The sequence below is a fragment of the Seriola aureovittata genome, chromosome 10, assembly GCF_021018895.1.
Source record: "Seriola aureovittata isolate HTS-2021-v1 ecotype China chromosome 10, ASM2101889v1, whole genome shotgun sequence".
NCBI classification, from domain to species: Eukaryota; Metazoa; Chordata; class Actinopteri; order Carangiformes; family Carangidae; genus Seriola; species Seriola aureovittata.
The window spans coordinates 282467-304060 of NC_079373.1; the positions used below are offsets into that span (position 1 = coordinate 282467).

Here is a 21594-nt window from a genome sequence, read left to right on the forward strand (position 1 = left end):
TGGTGATATAAAATGGTATGTAGAATGGTGATATGGAAATATATGTAGAATGGTGATATAGAATGGTGGCATATAGTGTTGTGTAGAATGAAATGTGGAATGGTGATATAGGATGTGATATTGAATTTTATGTAGAATGGTGATATAGAACAGTATGTAGAATCTTTATAATGGATGTAGAATGGAGAACATAGAATGGTAGCATAGAAGGTCATCTAAAGTGTTATGTAGAATGGTGATATAGAATGTTATATATAACGGTGATATAGAATTGTGTAGTAGAATGGTGCCTCACTGGCAGCAGAAGTGTTTTTAATGCTGTGTTACACAGAGGTTGTGTTAGACTTTCTCATTTTGCATCATTTTTAAAATTCTGTCAGTCTTTCAACTCTGAATCATTCACATAATGGAAACAAAATCTTTTAATGAAAGTCCACAGAGCTGACATCATGGGATCTGGGTTTGGTGGAGCATCATCATCAGTCAGGAGCTGATCCTAATGAGGCCGAACAGAGGATCTGTCTGTCGTGACTCAGTAATTATTGTGTAGCGATGAGTGGTTGTTAGCTGCTGCCTGAGTCACCACATAAATGTGAAAGACAGTGCTCCCAGTCAGTCAGATCAGTTGTTCTCGGTCCACTGGGACGTGTCAGTGATGATCCTGACTCACAGACGGAACTCTGATGATGATTCAGTGAGACACAGTGATAGTGCAGATAAAATGAAGGTGGTTGTTAAAGGAGCTGCAAGTAAGATTTGCTATTGCTACATAGCTCACGTTAGCATTAAGAGCTGTTTACTTGTTGTGAGTTCAGCATCAAACCTCATTCCTTTACTCACCAACAGCTGTCTCCAGAGATGGAAACAAACACCGATGTTAACGCTTGCTAACCAGCTAGTCCCAGCCTGGTCAGTCTTGTCACTGTAGAGTCCTGCTCAGAGGACCTATGATAACCTCTTGTCTTATAAACAATGGCTGAAACTCTCCCTAAGACTGTAAAGTGAACAGTTGTTCATGCTAATGTTAGCTATGTCGCAATAGTTAATCTTACAGAGTGAAGGTGATGTGTTACCACTGAGGACAGGTTACAGAAACATGTTGAGAGAGTGAGACAGCTTGATGGGAAGTGTAGTCTGTCTGTCGGTCTGACACCAGTCTGAGCTACATGTAGAAACCTATTTTCACTGACTCTGTTGTTTGTGTTGATGCTTCCTCCTGTTAACTACTCATTATTGATTGCCTCTCTGAACTTTGATGACCTGGTGGGATGAACCTGCTCTTTGCTGCTGTATCAGCTGGCTCCACATTACTATGTGGTGTGGTCAGGTGATGTCTGCTGATGTCTACAGTGAAACATCTCGATGGACGATGAGATCGTAGGGGGCGGGGTTATTGATTGATTATAACCATAACATGCTGCAGTTTAACATTTTAAAAAGGAGTGGGGAGGACTGGAAACCTGTTAAACCATCCACTGTGGGATAAAACATTCAGTTGATCTTTGTTCTCCTCGGTACTGCAGATGTCAGACAAACTTTTTCTGACTTTACAGAGGAAGTCTCAGCCCTCTCCTTTTAATGTCCTGAAGGAGAAATATCACAGACTCTTCAATCTTTAAAGAACATTATGTTATGCAGAAATTCCCTCCAGACAGCACATCTCCAGCTTAACATCACCTGACCTGAATACTGTGCACTGATTCGCTGAATGAATTTATCAGACTGTTTTCAAGAACAGCACTGGAGTATAATGTTTTCTGCTGTAATGTGAACCCGCAGTGTCTTCGTCATGGACAGTAACTGACGTTGTTGTTGATGACTGTGTGGTGGAGTTTTCTTCCTGTGTCTGTTGGTGATGTGATTCTCTCTGGTTGTTGATATGAACAGAGAATTGGTCTCTGTGTGATCCTCAGATGTCAAACCTGAGTCTCTGATACTTTCAGTTTCATAGCTCACACTTCCTGTTGAACAGGAAGTTGGTCTGTATGTGACTGTCTATTTTCAGACTCCTGTCTACACAGCTGGAACAGCAGAGACCCACAGATCTGTGAGGGTTAGGTTTGTAGGAATTAGCAGCGTCATCTGGAGCTGCAGAAGCTTGTTGTGATAAAGCCAGAGCTGCTGCCACTTCATTGTACAGCTGCTGGAAGAGAGTGAATCTGCTGATCTGTGTGCAGCAGCTCTGTGCAGCAGAGGACAGTGGCTGCTCGCCTCCCCCTCCTCCCTCTCTTCCCTCTCCTCCCCCTGTTTCCCTCTCTGTCTCATTCCTTCCATACCAGACATACCTTCTGACCAGCTGAGTTAGTCTGTGTTCAGAGTCAGCATCGCTTGTATAACACATAATTACAACAAGTTGTGGAGGCACAGCTCCTCTCACCACAATCATGTGTGTGTGGCTCAGTAGCTTTTGTGTCTACCTCAGTGGCTGTGTGTTCTCAGATGTGCAGCTGTGTGTGTGTCTTACACTCCATCTACACACACGTACTTTGGTGTTAAAACACACTTTTATTCCAGATGAATGAAACTGCATGCACACAAAGACAGATGCACAGTAAAACGCTGTGCACATATGGCTCTGTTTTATAAATCTCAGTCACATTTCCATTGAACTGTTTACAGCATCCATATCACTGTAATGTGTCTATACCAGTGATCTCTAAGACAGGAACAAACGTGGAAATGTTCCTTTATGAGCACAGTGAGTAAATGTTGTTACTGCTGAGAGTGTAACCTGACTCCTTCATCCACAGCAGTCTCTGAGCCTTCTCCTCTGTTTATTGTAAAGTATATTTTCACCGATTTGATCACTTATTTATTTGATTTAAATTCATCTGACTCATGATTTGAATTAAGATTCTGAGTCATTATTTCGGGTTATTATTTGATCTGTTATCTGTGAGTGATCAAGTGATGATCAGTTGGGATAGGAGAAAGGGCTGGGAAGGTGTGGGGGCGAGGTGTGGGGGCGAGGCGTTGGGGCCGTGACCTCATGTTAGACTAGAGCTGTATGTTTTGTCTGAAATGAACATAAATATAAACAGCATTGTTAAATGAGCTCTGTCCATGATGTAACCTTGACTTTTATTTTGTAGATCTGTGAAATGTAGGTTATAAAGTTTTATTTTGTTTTTCTTCAGTAAATGTAATTTAAACAAAATATCACATAACAGAATTATTACACTAATAATATTGTATTTTATTATTTATACTAAAGTAATTAATCTGATTGTTTTCCTTGTTTGGATAGAAACAGTTGAATCACAAATTCATTGTGCAGCAGAGCTCCTGTGTCAACCATCACGCTGCTGGGATACCTCACTCAGTCCATATGGAGTTTATTAATTATATCTATTATGTATTAATGTTGTAATTATAAATAGACGTTTATTAATGTGCCTTTAAAAGTCAGACCATGACATCAGTGTTGCATATGTTTTCATTAACACCACATCTGACCGGGTGTTTTCCTTCAGTTAAGTTTGAGAACACTGACATATTATCATCTTTGTAGTTGACATATTGAACCTGTGATCAAAAATCTGTTTATCTCCACATCCAGCTGTTGGAGATTATCATGGTGATCCATGTGGAGTGGTGTCTTTGTCACCTGATGAATCTCAGTCCAGTGTTCCCTCTCTTTCTTTTAGATCCGTGTTTGGTCCTCTTTAGCTGCTCAATGCTGCACTATGTTCACCAGCTGCTCTCTGACTGTCGGCAGCAGCAGGTAGAGGACAGAGGCTGATAACAGCTGCTTCTGGAAACAATACTGATGAGTGTGGAGAGAGTGAAGCTGTGGTCCATAAAACCAAAACAAAACCTCCTCCTCCTCCTCCTGTCCTCTTCCTAAGGTCCAGTCTCTTCATACTATCTGGATCTCCTGTTATCGTCTGAAGTGTTGTTATCAGTCAGTCTGCTCAGTCCCTCAGTTTAGACGTCCTCTGTCTCCATGTGCGGAAAGGCCTCCAGCAGAGTTCAGCTGGTTGAAGCTGAAGTCACGGAGCAGTTGAGACTATGCTAATGACCCAGATTAATGTGTATGTGAGGTGTCTAAATAAACTGCAGTGTGTATGTTCATGGTGATGAAGGAAAGTGTGTGTGTGTGTTTTAATCGTTTCTGGAAACAGAGGAGCTCAGAGGAAGAGGATACATCATCAGAGAATCAGTGTTGATCTGGATCTGCAGGTGATGACAGAGCAGAAACGAATCAGAGTCCAGCATCTGTGTAAATGTTTTAAAATGAGCTACGGCTGTAGGTCTGGACTGACAAGGTGACTGCAGTGTGATGACACATGTCTCTGCTGTAGTTTCCACCTCTCTGCTGAACCTCCTATATTTAGACCAGCTGTAGCTGATTTATAAAAAGACATGATGAAGTATCTCAGCTTGTCTTTACTGTAGCGAAGCAGAGGTGATGAAGCTGTTTCTGCTGTCTACAGTGAGATTGAAGGCCTCTACATCTGACTCGCATCATAGTCACACTCTGATCCTTCATGCATGACTGGTCTCTGATTTCTGATGACACAGCATTCATTCATCTGATGAGGCCACTGATTTATCAGGGGTTGTCTCTACAGACAGTGGGACAGGAGGGTCATCTTCAAGTCCTCACCAGTTTACCTGCACTATCAGAAAGGTCTCTGTCATCAGTCACAAATGTTGTTGTTCAGGTGAGGAGTCAGTAGCGCTCAGGCTCCTGTAGTGTGGAGAACAGTGTGTCCTGTGGTGGAGAATCCTCCTCTCTTTAGTCAGCACACAGAGGTGGGAAATATGACATGACCATGTTGGGTGTCATTAATCACATGACAGTGGAGGCCACACGCCAACTGAAGGCAGCCTGTTATTAGAGATGATGAAGTTTCTGTTGCACAGATTCTACAGAAAACAACGGTCCTACTATTAATCCTGTCTCTCTCAGGCTCAGTCAGACTACAGACTAAGAGCCCATGTCGTACAGTCATGCTCCCCAGAAGATGAAGCTTCTTGACTGTAGGTTCACTGACTATTCCTTTAGCATCATCGTCATCATCATCATCATTATCACATTCACATTCCCACAGGATGAACTGTTATAACTAATAATTAATGTAATAATAATGTAATAAATAAGTTGTAGCTACTGTAGATCAAATCTGAATCACAATAAACAACTGAAGATCCAGGTGGAGGCCCAGGTGGAGTTCCAGGTGGACTCAGGTTAGGTTCTGTCTAAGTGGAGCAGACCACTTAAAGTGAAGCTCTTGTTTTACCTCCAGAAAGAGACTAACCTTGAGAGGCAGCTGGAATTCGCTCATAGGTGCACCACAGTGGTTGGGACTAATGAGGATCCTCTGAGGGAGAGCTACTTGCAGTTTCATCTACACGCTAACTATCTTTGAAAGCTCCTCAGACTGCTGCTCTTCTGTCCTCTCCTTCTATGTTATATGACAGAGAGATGGTTCATCCAATCAGCTGCTGAGTATTTTTATTCAGAGATGTTTAACTGGTAGGTTAGGATGAGACTCTGAGATTCAGTAAAACACAGAGTTTAAACTGAAGAGCAGACGTTAGATACAGCTGTTTCCTTGTGTGTTTTACAGCTGTTTTACAACTGTTTCACCAGTGGTTTACAGGTGGTTTACAGAATGTTTACAGGAGATGTTCACATTGAGACCACTGAGGTATGTGTGTGGACATCTGTGACGGAGTGTATGACAATAAGTAACTGTCATCAGACAGAATGATGTGTGTCTCTACAGTCTCCACCAGACCTGTTTAAGTTCACCATGCAGACGGGATGTGAACCTCCCTCACACTCATGTATGAGCAGCTTGAACAGCTGTGTGTCTGTCTGTCAGGAACAATCAGACTGTGTGTGTGTGTGTGTGTGTGTGTGTGTGTGTGTGTGTGTGTGTGTGTGTGTGTGTGTGTGTGTGTGTGTGTGTGTGTGTGTGTGTCTGTGTCTGTGTCTGTGTGTGTGCTCGCTGTGAGGAAGACTTGTCTTCTTATGTGAGCGGAGGATGACTTGTGAGGCTCCTCTGTTTTCCTCTCACTTCCTGTTTGCTGGTCATGAATGGATCAAGTACATCACTGCAGATGTTTGGTGCTGACCCCAGATCTGTGTCCGTCTTGCATGTCTGTCATTATAACACAAAGCCAGTCAATGTCTCTGCTGACTGCAGTGTCCTGATCACACCTGAACCCGGCTCACCTGAGAGGGACGGAGATCTCTATCAGACCGCTCCTGACATTTGTTCTGCTCCTTGTCCAGGGGAAACCTGGACCTAGCATGCTGTGTGGCTCCCACTCCTCCTCTTCAGAAGAATGTCCAGTACCAGAGTCAGAACAAGAGTTCACTGACATCCCTGACAGAGAAAACGAGATATAAAGAGATGACAGATCTCTGACCTGAGCTCCAAAACTCTACAAACAACCAAAGTCACTGAGATCACATTCTGATGTTTTATGTTAACATCAACTGAAACTCCTGACTTGGATCTGCAGGATTTACACACTGCTGCCACATATATGAGTAAAGGCAACAATTTACCATAAAAGCCAGAGGTGTCCCTACATGTCTCTACCTGATACCTACCTCTACACCTGTGTTGGTGTGCAGGGACTTAAGATCAGTTTTTCTATATATTAATGAGAACATGTCCACATGAAGGTGTTCAGTGTCATCTTTCTCACCTAAAAACAGAGCTGCCAAAGTCACCTCAGAGTGGATGAGTGTTAACACACTGACTTAGTGTTTCAGGGTAACTACAATGTAAGCTGCCCATTCAGGACAGCTGTTGGTAATGACTGCTGGTTAACATGATACTGGCCAGCTTTGATGTCATTCTTGCTCAAGTGTCTGACAACAACCCTCAGGTGAATTCAGCTTTAAGTCACAGAGAGGCTGATCACTGGTGTAACAGAGCTCACCACCTGAGACTTCATGAAAACAAAGTGGAGATTTTAACCATACAGATTCTTAGGCGTAGACTGCTATAGTCTCGTAACCTGCCAGTCCAATCAGATACAGAACAGCACACACCCATCTCTGACACCAGTTAACATGCAGATGTATCTGACAGCTGAATGGCCCTGCATTAGGAACCTGTATTACAGGCTCCCTGTGATTGTTTCAGGTGTTCAGAGAGTGTGTGGAAACAGGCATACCAAACTATCAGGAAGGTTTGGATGCTTTCACCTGTCAAACGTGCTATTGCAGATTCAAACTGTTTTTTGTCTGTTTATGCTTTGTATTAAAGTGTCTATTAATAGGATTGATTGGGTTATTGGATTAATTGTATCGGGGTCCTGTTAATTCTTCCTTATTTGCTCATTCGGTCGCCTCATCTTATTTAATGTCATCACAAGTTTCTGTTGTGACTTGTTTTCTCCTGTAGAGCCGATGCTCACGTCTCTGTCTCCTGTGTTTCCTTTTAGAATCCAGCACCATGAGACTGAAACCCCAAAGGCTCCTCTCTATGTGAGTATCTAACACTGTAGCATGATGTTACCTCAGTGCAGCTGTAGTTGGTGAAATGTAGCTGCCCTGCTGCCTTGTGTGTGATTAACCTTTCTAAAGACAAACAGAACCTCACGTGGATTCTTTAGTGTTGGTCTTGACACAGCAGATGTGTCTGGTGTCTTTATACTGAGTCCTCCAGCAGCTGTTGTCAGATATTAAAGCTAAACTGCTACACAACTAATAAGCCATACTCTAATAGTGACTAAGCTGTTATTTATCTCTGAATGTATTTCCATGAAAGGTCTCAAGTAAGTCTATGAGCTACTGCTTGTGACCAGAAGGTTAGCCTCTGTTAGCCTCAGTTAGCTTCAGTTAGCCTCATATAGCCTCTGTTAGCATCAGATAGCCACAGTTAGCCTTGGTTAGGCTCACCTAGCCGTTGTTAGCCTCAGTTAGCCTCACCTAGCCTTTGTTAGCCTCAGTCAGCCTGATAGCTTCCAATAGCCTTTGTTAACCTCAGATAGCCTCAATTAGCCTCAGTTAGCCTCTGTGGTTGTTGTGCTGTGTAACAGCTGCATCGCCTCTGTGTTGGAGTTTTCTGAGGTAATGAAACACCCTGAATTAAAAACAGCATTTAGAGAGATGTGTAGTCTATGAACACACATCCTCTATATAAGTTAGTGAGTCTGTTGTGTAGTAACTAGAGTGCAGAGATGATACTTATATAATACATCCAAGGTCTCTGGCTACAAAATGACCACCATCATTAATCCTAATAATCGAAGAATAATAATAATAGTAATAATGATCTTATCTTTCTGTTTGACACACCTCCATTTAATCGGTGTACAGCAGGTGACATGGTGACAATATGGTGACTTTTGAAAATGTTAATTTGAAAACATTTGAGATCAGTCTGAGCTGTTTCCTAATGTGACACCATTTACATACTGGCTTTTGGTCGTCTAGAACTTGTCCCTGATGATCCGAATCGGATACTAAATACCTACATTGACCAGTCTGAAAGTGTTTTCATGTGATTTGTAATCGGATACCTTGAGAACTAGTGAATTAAATTATTATCAAAAAATATTGATATTAAATAATAACTTTAAAACGGATTAAAGTCTTTGGGGCACCAGCCTAAACTAAGACGCAAAATAGCCAATATTGTTTGTAAGTCTCAAATTATTAATATTAATCTGGAACTCTGATTAATAATTATCTTAATAACTAAAACCAAACAACCATATCAACGGTAAGTTAAAGTTGAAGGATTGGAATTCTACTGAGTAGAGGTTGGCAACATTCACACTTGTGCAACATTAAACACACCAGTAGTTATACTTAAAGACATTTATTTACAATGGAACAAAGTAAAAACACAATGTCTAATCTAGTATATACATGTATTTGTGTGTGTGTGTGTGTGTGTGTGTGTGTATGGGGGTGTGTCTGTGAGGACACAGAAAAAGGCAAGATGGCCGATATAAATTGGTTGCTGTGACCAGATGACCTGAACAAAGAAGACTACACAAGATGGCAGTAAACAAAGAAACTACTCAAAATAGCCACTAAGACCACCTAGTGTGTGGGGGAGGGAAGGTGTGAGTTTCTTTGTTCACTGTTATACTGCTACACCTGTGTTGGTGTGCAGTGACTTTAGATCAGTTTTCTATATATTAACGAGAACATGTCCACATAAAGGTGTTCAGTGTCATCTTTCTCACCTAAAAACAGAGCTGCCAAAGTCACCTCAGAGTGGATGAGTGTTAACACACTGACTTAGTGTTTCAGGGTAACTACAATGTAAGCTGCCCATTCAGGACAGCTGTTGGTAATGACTGCTGGTTAACATGATACTGGCCAGCTTTGATGTCATTCTTGCTCAAGTGTCTGACAACAACCCTCAGGTGAATTCAGCTTTAAGTCACAGAGAGGCTGATCACTGGTGTAACAGAGCTCACCACCTGAGACTTCATGAAAACAAAGTGGAGATTTTAACTGCACAGGTTGGTAGCCTAGCTCATGTAATCTAAAGGTACCAGGTTAGAGGGAGGAGGCTAGCTGCATGCAGGTTCTAGAACTGAGACGTACTACAGGTATGTGTGTGAACATACAAATACACGTCTAACTGTTTGACTAACCACAACCTCAGCAAACATATCAACAAAAAGACCTTAATCAACAGGTACAAGTTAAGACTTCTGCTGCTTAGCTGTGCTATGCTGTGCTGGGAGAGGTTAGGCCCAGTCAGTTAACGTTACCCAGTCCTTGGAACAAAACAAAGAGGTCCTTTCCAGTGTTGTTGTTAAGTCCAGTGAGTTGGGAGGTTTCCTGGTGGAGAAAAGTCCTGTCTGACTGTGTGACTTCCGCTGTTATCTCCTTTGTTCTCCTCACAGAGTTAGCTGTTCCACGCTAACTCTGCTGTGACTCCTGTTGCTTGGAAAATCCGCTCGCTGACCTTGTGTTGTAGCCGCTGATTCATTGCTCACTCACTGTTCCGTTACCAACTCACTTGTCATTTGTTACAGCTGATTGTTCATTCTTCACTTCTCACAGTTGCTGCTCACTCTGTATTGCTTACTCTATACTGCTCACTCTTTACCCTTCACTGTTCACTGTTCACTCTTTAGTCTTTACTGCTCACTCTTCCGTGTTTACAGCTTACTCTTCACTCTTCACTGCTGCTTCTTCACTTCCCACTCTTCACTGCTCACTCTTCACTTTTCACTGGTCACTCTTCATATCACTCTTCACTGTTCATTGCTCACTCTTCAATGTTCACTGCTCTCTTCACTCTTCACTGCTCACTCTTCACTTTTCACTGGTCACTCTTTATGTCACTCTTCACTGTTCATTGCTCACTCTTCAATGTTCACTGCTCACTCTTTATGTCACTCTTCATGTCACTCTTTACTGCTCAGTCTTCACTCTTTGTTGCTCACTGTTCAATTTTCACTGCTGATGACATTCAGAAAAACAGTGGATGGTTGTGATCAGTACCAGGGGAGAAGTCCCATTTGATTTATACAGCCCAATGTCACCAGTTTGTTTCAAACCGTTTCAGTGTAGAGTGTAGAGTGGACCACACCTAATGTCCTCAGAGCCTTCAATCAACAAAACAAAACAATATCACCATGAGCTCCATTCAGTAGCTGTGTAAGAGCTTTCAATTCAGGGATTTATTCTTAGCAGCTTTCATTCAGGTTAGTACACTTCACCTATATGACATTAGTATGTCGTATAGATTTCTGTCTTGCAGAGGGAGGTGCTGTTTCCACAAGTGAATGTGTGTCTCCTCTCAGGGGGAGTGTGTGTTGACTGTTCAGCTTGACGATGATGATGTGTGTCGTGCTGAAGAGGAAGAGGAAGAAGAGGAGGTGGAGTTTTATCTTTTATTCTCAGGATCCACCCAGAGACATGTAAGCAGCACCCTGAGAGTCAGCCACATCACTCTGCAGGCTGTGTGTCCAGGTACAACACACAAACACAAACACACACACACACACACACACACACACACACACACACACACACACACACACACACACACACACACACACAGAGACACAGACACACACACACACACACACACACATACACATACACACACAGAGTCGGTGCCTACAGTATGTGTGTCTTGTTTCTCCAGTTTATGCACTGTGTGATGTTCTGTGTTGTTGTTAAGTGAATAAAATGTTGACCTGAATGAAGGAAGAGTGTCAACAGATTGAGTTTTAGGAGATAAGGCCGTAATGTTGCATATATATATATATATATATATATATATATGCAACTTATGAAAACAAAGGATCAAATATATTAAAAGCTGCCTATATTACTTGACCCAAGCATTTTCACTGCATTAGTGCTCCTTAATAAAAGTATTAATATAAGCGCATATCGGGGAATACAAATGCCTGTACTGATAAATTGTGATAGGCCAGCCGACTGATAAATCATTAAATAGTTGTTATATTTGGAGAATTTAACTTAGTGTAATATTTGATTAGTTGTCATTTCAGTTGTTATACTCTTTAATGATAATAATATTTATTATTTTTCCTCTTAAAATTAAAAGTGTTCTTATATTTTGACTTAATCTTATGTAGCAGCAGTAGTAGCTGTGTGTGAGTGTTGTAAAGTGGCTTATACTGTGGTTGGAGATGCTCTGGAGAAATGGTGATTAGCCTGTCAGGGCACAGCTGATGTGTGAGCTGTTGACACATTTCACATCATGTCTCAGTGAAATCTTATGTGGACCTCACACATCATTACCTACTGACTCAGACACTCAGCAGGCCTCTTCAGTATCTTTGACACAAAACTGCTGCTACATAAGGGCTGTTGCTGTGGCGTCCAGGTGTTTCTTTTATTTTCCTACCCCATTTATAGCAATGAAGGTAGGCTAAATAACAGAAACACCTCTGTATAATGTAATACAGCTCAACAGCTCCACACACTTTAATCAAAATGATCAGTTGAGAACTATTTTATTACTAAGTCCTTATAACCTTCATGCTGGAGAATTTACTACAGGATTGTTGTATCAGACTGCATCAGTTTTAGCTGGATGTGTCTAATAAATTGCCAACTGAGCATATATTAGTAATTGTCAGTTGTATGCACAGTTGTATGCAAAGTGCCTGACAGGAATTAACTGGTTGATTTCGGTGCTGTTCTCACCTGTGAACTGCATATATGCATTGAAATACCAATGCATATACACCTACAAATATGCGTGGTACCCTAAAGATGCTCTTTGATAATAATAGTTTTATTTTATATTATTATCTTCATCATATAACATGTTTACCCCTCCTTTTAAAAATGTAATGTTTTATTGTGTACTGTAAGAACATCAGTGTTCAATAGTGTTTGTGTTCTCAGCTGAATGAGCCAGCCTGTAGTGTGATGGTGGTGACAGAGATGATGCCTCAGTGGTGATAATACCGACTGAACACCACTGCTCCTCAGGCTCTATGAGTGTGTTTGTGTGTTAAAAGTTGTTAAATGTTGTTTTGACCTTATTTTTTTATTCATGGGATGTCAGAAATGGTTTCTCTCTTTGTCTTTCTCTCTCCTCTCTCTCTCTCTTTCTCTCTCTGTGTAGCCCACAATCTGTGTGAGCAGGTCTTGGTGACGCTGTGTTGGGCTCGGCCTGGTGGACCAGTGGACTCACACTCCCAGGAGACCTTCTGCTTTGTTCAGGTGACAGCTCTGTCCCCTCTGGCTTAAAGGTGGACTCAGTCCTGTTTGCACCACATGTTGTTTTCAGACACAGCTGACGAGAGAACAGAATTCTGAGCCGATTTAGACCAACATTGATACTGTAAAGGAGCCTGACATCCTGCAGTCAATGACAGCTGCTGTTAGCTACTGTTCGCTGCTGGTAGCTTTTGCTAGCTATTGTTAGCTACTTTTGGCTGCTGTTAGTTGTTGTCAAGTACTGTTACCTGCTGTTAACTGCTGTTAGCTACTTTTAGCTGGTGTTAGCTGCTGTTAGCTCATCACGGTTTACTGCTGTAGGCTAATAATAAGCTATTACATCTCACTCTTTGTCTTTAACTGATGTGTTGTCAGATGATGTCGTATTTATAAAATCAGGATTATAGCAGCAGCAGAGCAGCAGCTTGGAAGAGACTGTTGGTTAACATGTCATCTTAATCGGTGTCCTTGAGTGCCAAAAAGGCGCCTTTAAATAAAATGTATTATTATTATTATTATTATTATTATTAATGAGCCACATTTCTGACACTGTTTCAAACTTGTTCTATTGTCATGACAACAGAAACAGAAAAACATGTCAATGATGATACAACGTGATGATGTCAGTTGGTTCCAGCAGCTCCACAACAATTTTCAACTATGTCCTCCATCATTGACCAGGCACAGTCCAGACAGATACTGTGTTTGGACCTGGTCTTCTTAAAAACATCAGCCGTGGTCTCAGCCCTGCTCTGGGTGCACATGTGAAGTCTTGAATGAGAGTATTACGATGTCATTAAAATGCACTGAGAAAACCAAACAGTAATTTGAAAGATTTTTCAGAATAATGATGCCAGAATCAATGTGTTTGTGGTGTGTAGGACTTGGCCCTCGACGTGGCCCGCTTCCTGCTTGACAGCACAGCTCCTCAGAAAGTTTTACTATTTGATGATGAGCAGGTAAAGAGCTGGGAGTTGCATATATATTTATTCAGTAAAATGGTTTGCATGTTGCTTCAGGAAAGACATAAGACGAGTGTCACCTTTGACCTGTGTATATTTTTTCTTTGTCTGTGTGTGTGTGTCTGTGTCTCTATCTGTGTCTCTATCTGTGTGTCTGTGTGTGTCTGTGTGTGTCTGTGTGTGTCAGATTCCTCTGAGAGAGTGTGAGAGGTTGGATCAGAGCCTGCCTCTGGCCCTGAAACACCTCAGCATGCCCCACCACAGGACTGCACAAACACACACACACACAGATGTGGACAGGCAGATGTGTCACCAGGCACATACTATCACAGCGACAGAGACGCACACTCATAGTGACACAGACAGACGCAACACAGAGACACACAAGGAGACCTGGATGGATGTGCCAACCCTGCTGGACAGCCGCAGCGGTGAGTTAGCATGCTCTTATTTTTAAAGTCACTGTCAGTCACTGTTTGCTTGTGTCCTCTGGTCTGTGTTACTCCACGACTCTGAGTGCTGAAGTCACTGACCCATGGCAGCCACCACCATGTTGGCATTAGCCAGCGTTAGCATTAGCCAGCCTGTGAGGCTAACCAGTGGAGTAGAAACTCAGCAGCAGGATGTCTTGATTGTTGTAAAGGGACAGACCACTTAACTGGGAATTTTTAACACAACAATGGCAACAAAGGCTCCTAGCAACAAAGGCTCTCAGTCAGCACTCAGCTGTTGCCATGGGGACACCCACTCAGAAGCTTGATGCTTTCAGACACTGTTTCCACAAATATGTCTAGAAACACTTTTGGAAACATGACAAGAAGTCATGAAACAGAGGAAATGTGGAAAATCCTTTGTTTTTAAATTGATGGACTGTGTGTTAATTCTTTATCAGCATAATTTAAATGAGCGCAAACCAAAGCAAATATATACATTGGTGTGACATTAATGTAATAACAGGACTAAAAAGTACCTCGTGAAAACAATGTTGAAAAGATCAGATATGACCAGATGATAGAACGTCTTTCATATTTAAACTCAGTCCCATGACTGGAATGTCTAGGTTTAAATAAAAAACCAATATCAGTTATAAAGCAGTACCACAGATTAATATCACTGACTCTGTCTGTGCAGTCTTATCAGCTGACGCCCCCCTCATGCTCTCTTGTTCATTCCTCTCCAGCTGCCTCTCAGAGCCAGCAGCTCTCCCGCCTCCTGCACCTGGCTGCTAATTACGGTCTGAGGACGGTGGCCTCGTTGCTCCTGCAGCAGCCAGGATGCCGGGAGGCTCTGAGCAGGACGGACACTCTGGGACGGACTGCAGTATGTGTGGCAGAGAGCAGAGGACATCAGCAGCTGGTGGAGCTCTTCACTGCGTGAGTGTCTCATATCTCAGTTTAAGAAGAGCTGCTATAGAGAGAAGCTGTTTCTGTGCCTCTGTGGCTTTAGGTTTTCAGGTGGTCCCTCTTCATGAATGTGATATCACAGGAGGGAACTTCTTCAAATTGGGTACAAACTTCACTTGGACTCTGAGAAACTGATTAGAAGTTTTTTTGTGATCTGATTGTGTTTGTCAATATATGTGTGTACATACAGTGGTATGAAAAAGTTTAGGCACCCCTCTGAGGCTGCATAATAGTTTACTCCGTCTTCACAGAAAATGATCACAGTGGCATGCCATTCATTTTCTAATAAAAGCTGTGTACTGGGGTATTTTCCAGACAAAGACTTTTAGTGTAGCAATATTAAGTTGTATGAAATTAAATCAGACTTGAAAAATAGAAAAATTTGGGCACCCTTGTCATTTTTTTGATTTGAATACCTGTAACTACTTAGCACTGATTAATTGGAACACAAAATTGGTTTGGTGAGATAATTAAGCATTGAGCTTCATAGACAGGTGCATCCAATCATGAGAACAGGTATTTAAGGTGGCCAATTGCAAGTTGTTCTTCTCTTTGACTCTCCTCTCAAGAGTGGCAACATGGGGGCCTCAAAACAACTCTCAAATGACCTGAAAACAAAGACTGTTCAACATAATGGTTTAGGGGAAGGCTACAAAAAGCTATCTCAGAGATTTCAGCTTTCAGTTTCCACTGTGAGGAACATAGTGAGGAAATGGAAGACCACAGGCACAGTTCTTGTTAAGGCCAGAAGTGGCAGGCCAAGAAAAGTATCGGAGAGGCGAAGACGAAGGATGGTGAGAGTGGTCAAAGACAACCCACAGACCACCTCCAAAGACCTACAACATCATCTCGCTGCAGATGGTGTCACTGTGCATCGTTCAACAATTCAGCGCACTTTGCACAAGGAGAAGCTGTATGGGAGAGTGATGCAGAAGAAGCCTTTTCTGCACACACACCACAAACAGAGTCACTTGAGGTATGCAAAAGCACATTTGGACAAGCCAGCTTCATTTTGGAATAAGGGTTTGTGGACTGATGAAACAAAGATTGAGTGATTTGGTCATAACAAGGGGCGTTATGCATGGCGGCGAAAGAACACAGCATTCCAAGAAAAACACTTGCTACCCACAGTAAAATTTGGTGGAGGTTCCAACATGCTGTGGGGCTGTGTGGCCAGTGCCTGTACTGGGAATCTTGTTAAAGTTGAGGGTCGCATGGATTCCACTCATTGGCCCTCATTTATCAATCTTGCGTGGAAAACAGGCGCAGATCTGAGTGCAGAATTGGTCGTACGATAGGATACACGTGTGATTCATGAAACATTTGTATCGGACCAATCCCAGCGTACGAATGATCGGGTCTCGATAAATGCGGCGGCTGAATTCGATCGCCATTAACATGTTACGCCCTTAAATATTCCTGGTTCGGAGGCCTCGCCCACTAAGGTCAAACATGGAGAGAAGCGTTACTGGCAAAAAACGAAACTTTTCAGAGATGGAGATCGACATCCTGACATCCGAGGTGGCGCAAAATAAGGATGTGCTTTTTGGCAGTTTGAAACGTGGGATCAAAGGAGCTCATAAAACCGCTGTGTGGAAGAGGGTGACGGAGATGAGTTTGGCTCTGCAGCGCCCCCTCCTGCAGCCGCGCGCCAACACAGCTGTTTTGAAAAATAAAAGAATCGTGTGTGTCCCGGTCACCTGGCCACCACGTTTTAAAGTGATAGCTTGGCATCACAAATCACCTGTACATTTATAGAGTGGTAGTTTTTGCGATTGATGAATGCGGAATCATTCATGGATGGTGCCTTCAGACGCACATGAGTGCATTCAGTTGCTCCAACCAAATTTGGAAACCCAGCAATCTCATAAAATTGCCTTTTAATCACAGATTGCTGGGCATCATTGTATGGGAACCGAATGTACCTTCGGGAGACGATGCCAACACTGCTGGTATCGTCCTGCTGATGGTTGGCTGGGAGATCTCCCGCTATAAGGTCGCGGTGGCCAAAAACCCAGGCATTTGACCGTCTGTTTTCCCTCTTCAAACGGGCATCTAAATTGTTGCATAACTCGATGATGACATGTCTTGGGAGCCGAAAGCGACTTATCAGCCAAGCATCACTCTCCATGAGGAGATCCGTGCGCTCACGTCTGACACACGCTTATTGTTCCTCCAAAACGAGTAAATCTGCCATCGTTATGATTTGATAACTGTCAAAGCATCTTCCCCAGATCTGTACCTCGATATAATCCTGTTTCGGAGGTTTATAGACAATTCCTTTGACTTCATGGCTTGGTTTCTGCTCTGACATGCACTGTAAACAGTGGGACCTTATATAGACAGGTGTGTGCCTTTCCAAATCATGTCCAATCAACTAAATTTACTACAGGTAGACTCCAATCAAGTTGTAGAAACATCTCAAGGATGATCAGTGGAAACAGGATGCACCTAAGCTCACTTTTGAGTGTCATAGCAAAGGGTGTGACATTTTTTATTTTTTAATAAATTTGCAAGAATTTCTAAAAAACCTTTTTCGCTTTGTCATTATGGGATATTGTGTGTAGATTGATGAGAAAAAAAATTTAATCCATATTGGAATAAGGCTGTAACATAACAAAATGTGGGGAAAGTGAAGGGGTGTGAATACTTTCCAGATGCACTGTATATGCCTTCAATGCAGTGGGAATGAAGGATCTCCTGAACCTCTCTGTTCTACAGCATAGCGAGATGGAACGTTTGCTGCAGCTGTGGCTGCTTCTCTGTCCTGCCAGAATTTTGTGGAGAGGGTGGTTGGTATCGTCCAAGATGGCCTCCATCTTACATTGCATGCATCTCTCAACAACAGTCCTGAGTGAGTCTAGAGTCCAGTCCTCCTGCGCATGCTTTAATCTTCTATCCAGCTCATGTTGCACACACCTGAGCTTCTCCCTGTCTCCATCCCTGAAGGCCTCCTTTTTCTGGTTGAGGAGGGTCTTGATGTTACTTGTGATCCAGGGTTTATTGTTTGGAAAGCAGTGTACAGTTCTTGCTGGTATTACAGTGTCCATAAAGAAGTTATTGTAGTCTGAGGTACATTCAACCATTTTATCAAGGTCAGGGTCCTTGCTGTTATAACTTCCCTGTGACTGCAACAGAACATTCAAATCTGTGCACTCAGAACAGTCCTATAGGGACTCAGTGGCCTCCGGGGTCCAGTGCCTGAATGAGTGGGTGGTTGTAGACCAGCCTCAGTACACAGGGTTTATAGGAAGATTGAAGGAAAACCAGATTATGATCTGATCTGCCAAATGGTGTTAGAGCTGAAGCAGTGTAGGCTATCTTGATATTTGCATACAGCAGATCAAGTGTCTTATTTTCCTTTGTGGGACAGTCAGAGGTAAAGCCAGTCAGGTGAGAGTGATATGGTTAAAATCCCCCGATATTGCAATGAAAAATCAGAGTGCTGGGTCTGTACCCTCGCAATAGTCCCATGAATGACGTCACACATGACTATAGGCTCCACTTGTGGTTAAATGTAAACAGCTGTAGCGTTAACACCATAATTTAGAATTTGCTCTCGTTGAAAGGGGGCACCAGTCCTCTGGGAGGACAACAATGAATTACTTCATTGATAAATTTATCAATCTAATTGCAGAAGCCATGACTTCTCGATTCAGTTGAACTCCAGTCTCTACGACAACAGAACACAACAGGACAACAACTGGGTGTAAATAAGGAGTCTATTAACTAAACTACTATTTACAGAGAAAATGCAAGGTGTAATAATCTTAAAGATGAAAACAATAATGAAATGAGCAGTGTGATGAGTTGGCAATGGTGGGAGAGAATATGTTATGGCTATACACTATGGCTATACAGCTAATGATGCTACGTCTATGAATGAGATTTGGTAATCATATATTACTATATTTCGGCATCAACCCACTCATGAGCAGAGTGTTAAGACCGGCCTACTGTGAGTTGCGCTGTAGCTGGAGATCCTTGGCTGGAACCCAGGTGGGTTAGGGCTGCCATGGTAACCCTAGGTGGATTCTCCTGGTGTCCTGTTATCACGGTGATGGATTCTGCTGGTGTCTCAGTGGTTCAGCTCTGGTGGAGTTTGCCAGGAGACTTTCTGTCTCGGGCACTCTTGATTTCTGATAGGCTCTTCTGCAAGCGGTCATGGTCAGATGTGTTATCTGCTGGCGTCTCTTGCGGATTGATGTGAAATAAACTGTAAGGCACTTCCCTTTGACTGGATAACTTAAGAGGAGACTGGAATTGACCAGATGACTCTAAACTGTCAAAAACCTTCAAAAAGGAAAACTTGATAATAATTAAAAGTTACAAAATTGCTCTGAGGCACTTCTGTTGCTTTGGTTCAGTTGGTTATGACTTGGCTTATAAAAATAAAAGATCGTGCATGGAAACAAAAAGAATGTTACTTGGATCACGTGGCAAAGAAAGAATAAAGGACGTGGACAAAACGATCAAGTGCAAAAATGGCTAAGAGCCATGAGTTTGTGGCTAGCAACCTAGAGCTACGAGTTTACATAGTTACTGAGCTGGGACTTTGAGCTTTGAGCAAAGTCTGAATTGATCACGACTGTTTTATCTGACCCTTTGACCCTTGGTCTGGTTCTGTTTCTCTCTGACATGCTAAGAGCATTGTCTGTTTATGAGAGAAGGGTCCTTTGTCTCTGTTTCATATCAATTTGATAGTTGGTTAGAGTTGGTTATAGTTGGATAGTGGGAAGAGTAACAAAGTGTCAATTTTGGGTCCATAACTCTGTATGTCCTTACAATGAACTTCTTTAATGGGATTGTGACTGATGCCAGGCCAGGTATGTACACTACACAGCAATGCTGACCATGTGAGAGAACTCCCTCAGTACATAGTACAGTCGAGTTGACATTTCCCATGTGGATGATGGTAGAAAAGGCTTATATCTCCATCTCCTAGCCTTTAGCTTAGCCCGGGCTCTGCATCTACGGTACAGCTTCTTCAGCTCAGCCGGTATGGGATGTTTAACTCAGTCAAAGTCAAAAAAAAATTAGACAAAAATTAGACATACAAATATATTGCAAAAAAAAACAACTACGAGCTATACGGACTTGCTGCCAGCCCATCATTCAAAATTTGTTTATTTATTATTATTTATATGTAATAATGATTGGACATTATCAGCTGAAAATCTAGACACTATGAATACAGTGTGGTATAAATAAATAAACCCTAACAATTTACCACAGGGGATTAATAGTAAGTCATTCTGATTCTGATTCTGATAAATGGTTTGAGTTTGTTACTTTGCTAACACCTTAGCATAAAGTTTAATTTCAGTATTAAGTAAGCTCACGGGCCTATAGTTTGAACACACTGTAGGAGATTTGTTTTTTTTCAGTAGGAGTGAAATAATAGCTATGTTTGAATTAGTAGACAAAGATCCGTTGGAAATTGAAGTCATATTCATCATATTCAGAAGTGAAGGGCCAAGTTGAGGCCAAAAGGATAAATAGAATTCTGGAGGTAGTACATCAATGCCTGTTAATTTGTCATTATTCATTGATGTTAACGTTGTATAAAGTTCCTGTAGTGTAAGAGGTCCATCAAGAGTAGCAGAGGCCTTTGGTGGAAGTTAGGATAGACAGAGGGGTGCAATAACATTTTGGAGTCATAAAAAATAATTTCATATTTATAAAGTTCTTTAAAGTAGGATTTGAAACTATTGTTAATTTCATTGGGATCAGAAGTGATGTTTTATTTTATAATTACTATCACAGGAGAGGGAGTAATATTGTACTGAATATCAACATGGTTGTGATTCGGTCATAGGTACGAGGCTGCTTTTATACAATAGTTCTACGAGCACCATATTAGTTAAATAAACAACAACAGATTATGGATTTGTTTGTTTATTTCATCATCTATTTGGCAACGGCAACACAAGTTTACACAGTTCTGCAACTAGACTGTTGCTAAGTAACACATAAACATTTTCCTGACCTGCACAGTGCACACTATCTTGCTACTCTGTCTACACGTTACCTCAGTTGGGATCTGAAGTATCCAGGCTTCTTCCCTTCATCCTCTTCTGACGACCAGACATCATTTAATTCAAATGTTATGTTTGAAAATATTTTCATCTTTTCAAAGTTTGTTATAATCTAAGATAGATGACGACCGTTATTGTAGTGCAGATTAATGGTTAATAGATCACCTGCGAAGAGGAGTAATACATGTAGTCAGAAATTCCAGTGATGTTATACTCTATATCAGCACTCATGGAATGCCTCTAGTCCAATCAAATTACTTGATCAGAACTAACTGTTGTCGTTTGATCTGATATTTGCTATTTTATGACTTTTCCTTACTTTGCTACAAATCAAATGACTTGGCTGAAAGCTATGTTTATATTTATCTCAGTTTGTTCTCTCAAAAGACCCTTGAGTTTACTCATTGCAAAGTCTCTTTTTTGAGCTATGTCAAGTTGGATTGGATTATTTGTTACATTCTGTCCAAGAACAATGACAATTCTTTCTGGAGACTAGTAATACTTATACGTTTATTTTTGTTAAGATTGGAGGCAAAGGAAGG

General features: G+C 41.8%; 1 protein-coding gene and 1 long non-coding RNA gene across 12 annotated transcripts in view; both read left to right on the forward strand.

Annotated features, from left to right (window-relative positions):
- LOC130175859 (uncharacterized) overlaps positions 1 to 10840 on the forward strand; it is a 36225-nt gene extending 25385 nt beyond the window's left edge. Inside the window, exons 2-3 of the long non-coding RNA XR_008828789.1 lie at positions 7414 to 7456; positions 10747 to 10840. This is a non-coding gene — a long non-coding RNA (uncharacterized LOC130175859). The remainder of the gene's footprint in view (positions 1 to 7413; positions 7457 to 10746) is intronic.
- A 2698-nt stretch (positions 10841 to 13538) lies between these two features.
- The window catches only part of LOC130175857 (A-kinase anchor protein 13-like), a 68727-nt gene continuing 60671 nt past the window's right edge, over positions 13539 to 21594 (forward strand). For all 11 annotated transcript variants that reach the window (XM_056386460.1, XM_056386461.1, XM_056386467.1 and 8 more), the window contains exons 1-3: positions 13539 to 13608; positions 13799 to 14042; positions 14792 to 14984. In XM_056386460.1, coding sequence (XP_056242435.1) covers positions 13862 to 14042; positions 14792 to 14984 — 374 coding nt within the window. In that variant the 5' untranslated portion in view covers positions 13539 to 13608; positions 13799 to 13861. The remainder of the gene's footprint in view (positions 13609 to 13798; positions 14043 to 14791; positions 14985 to 21594) is intronic.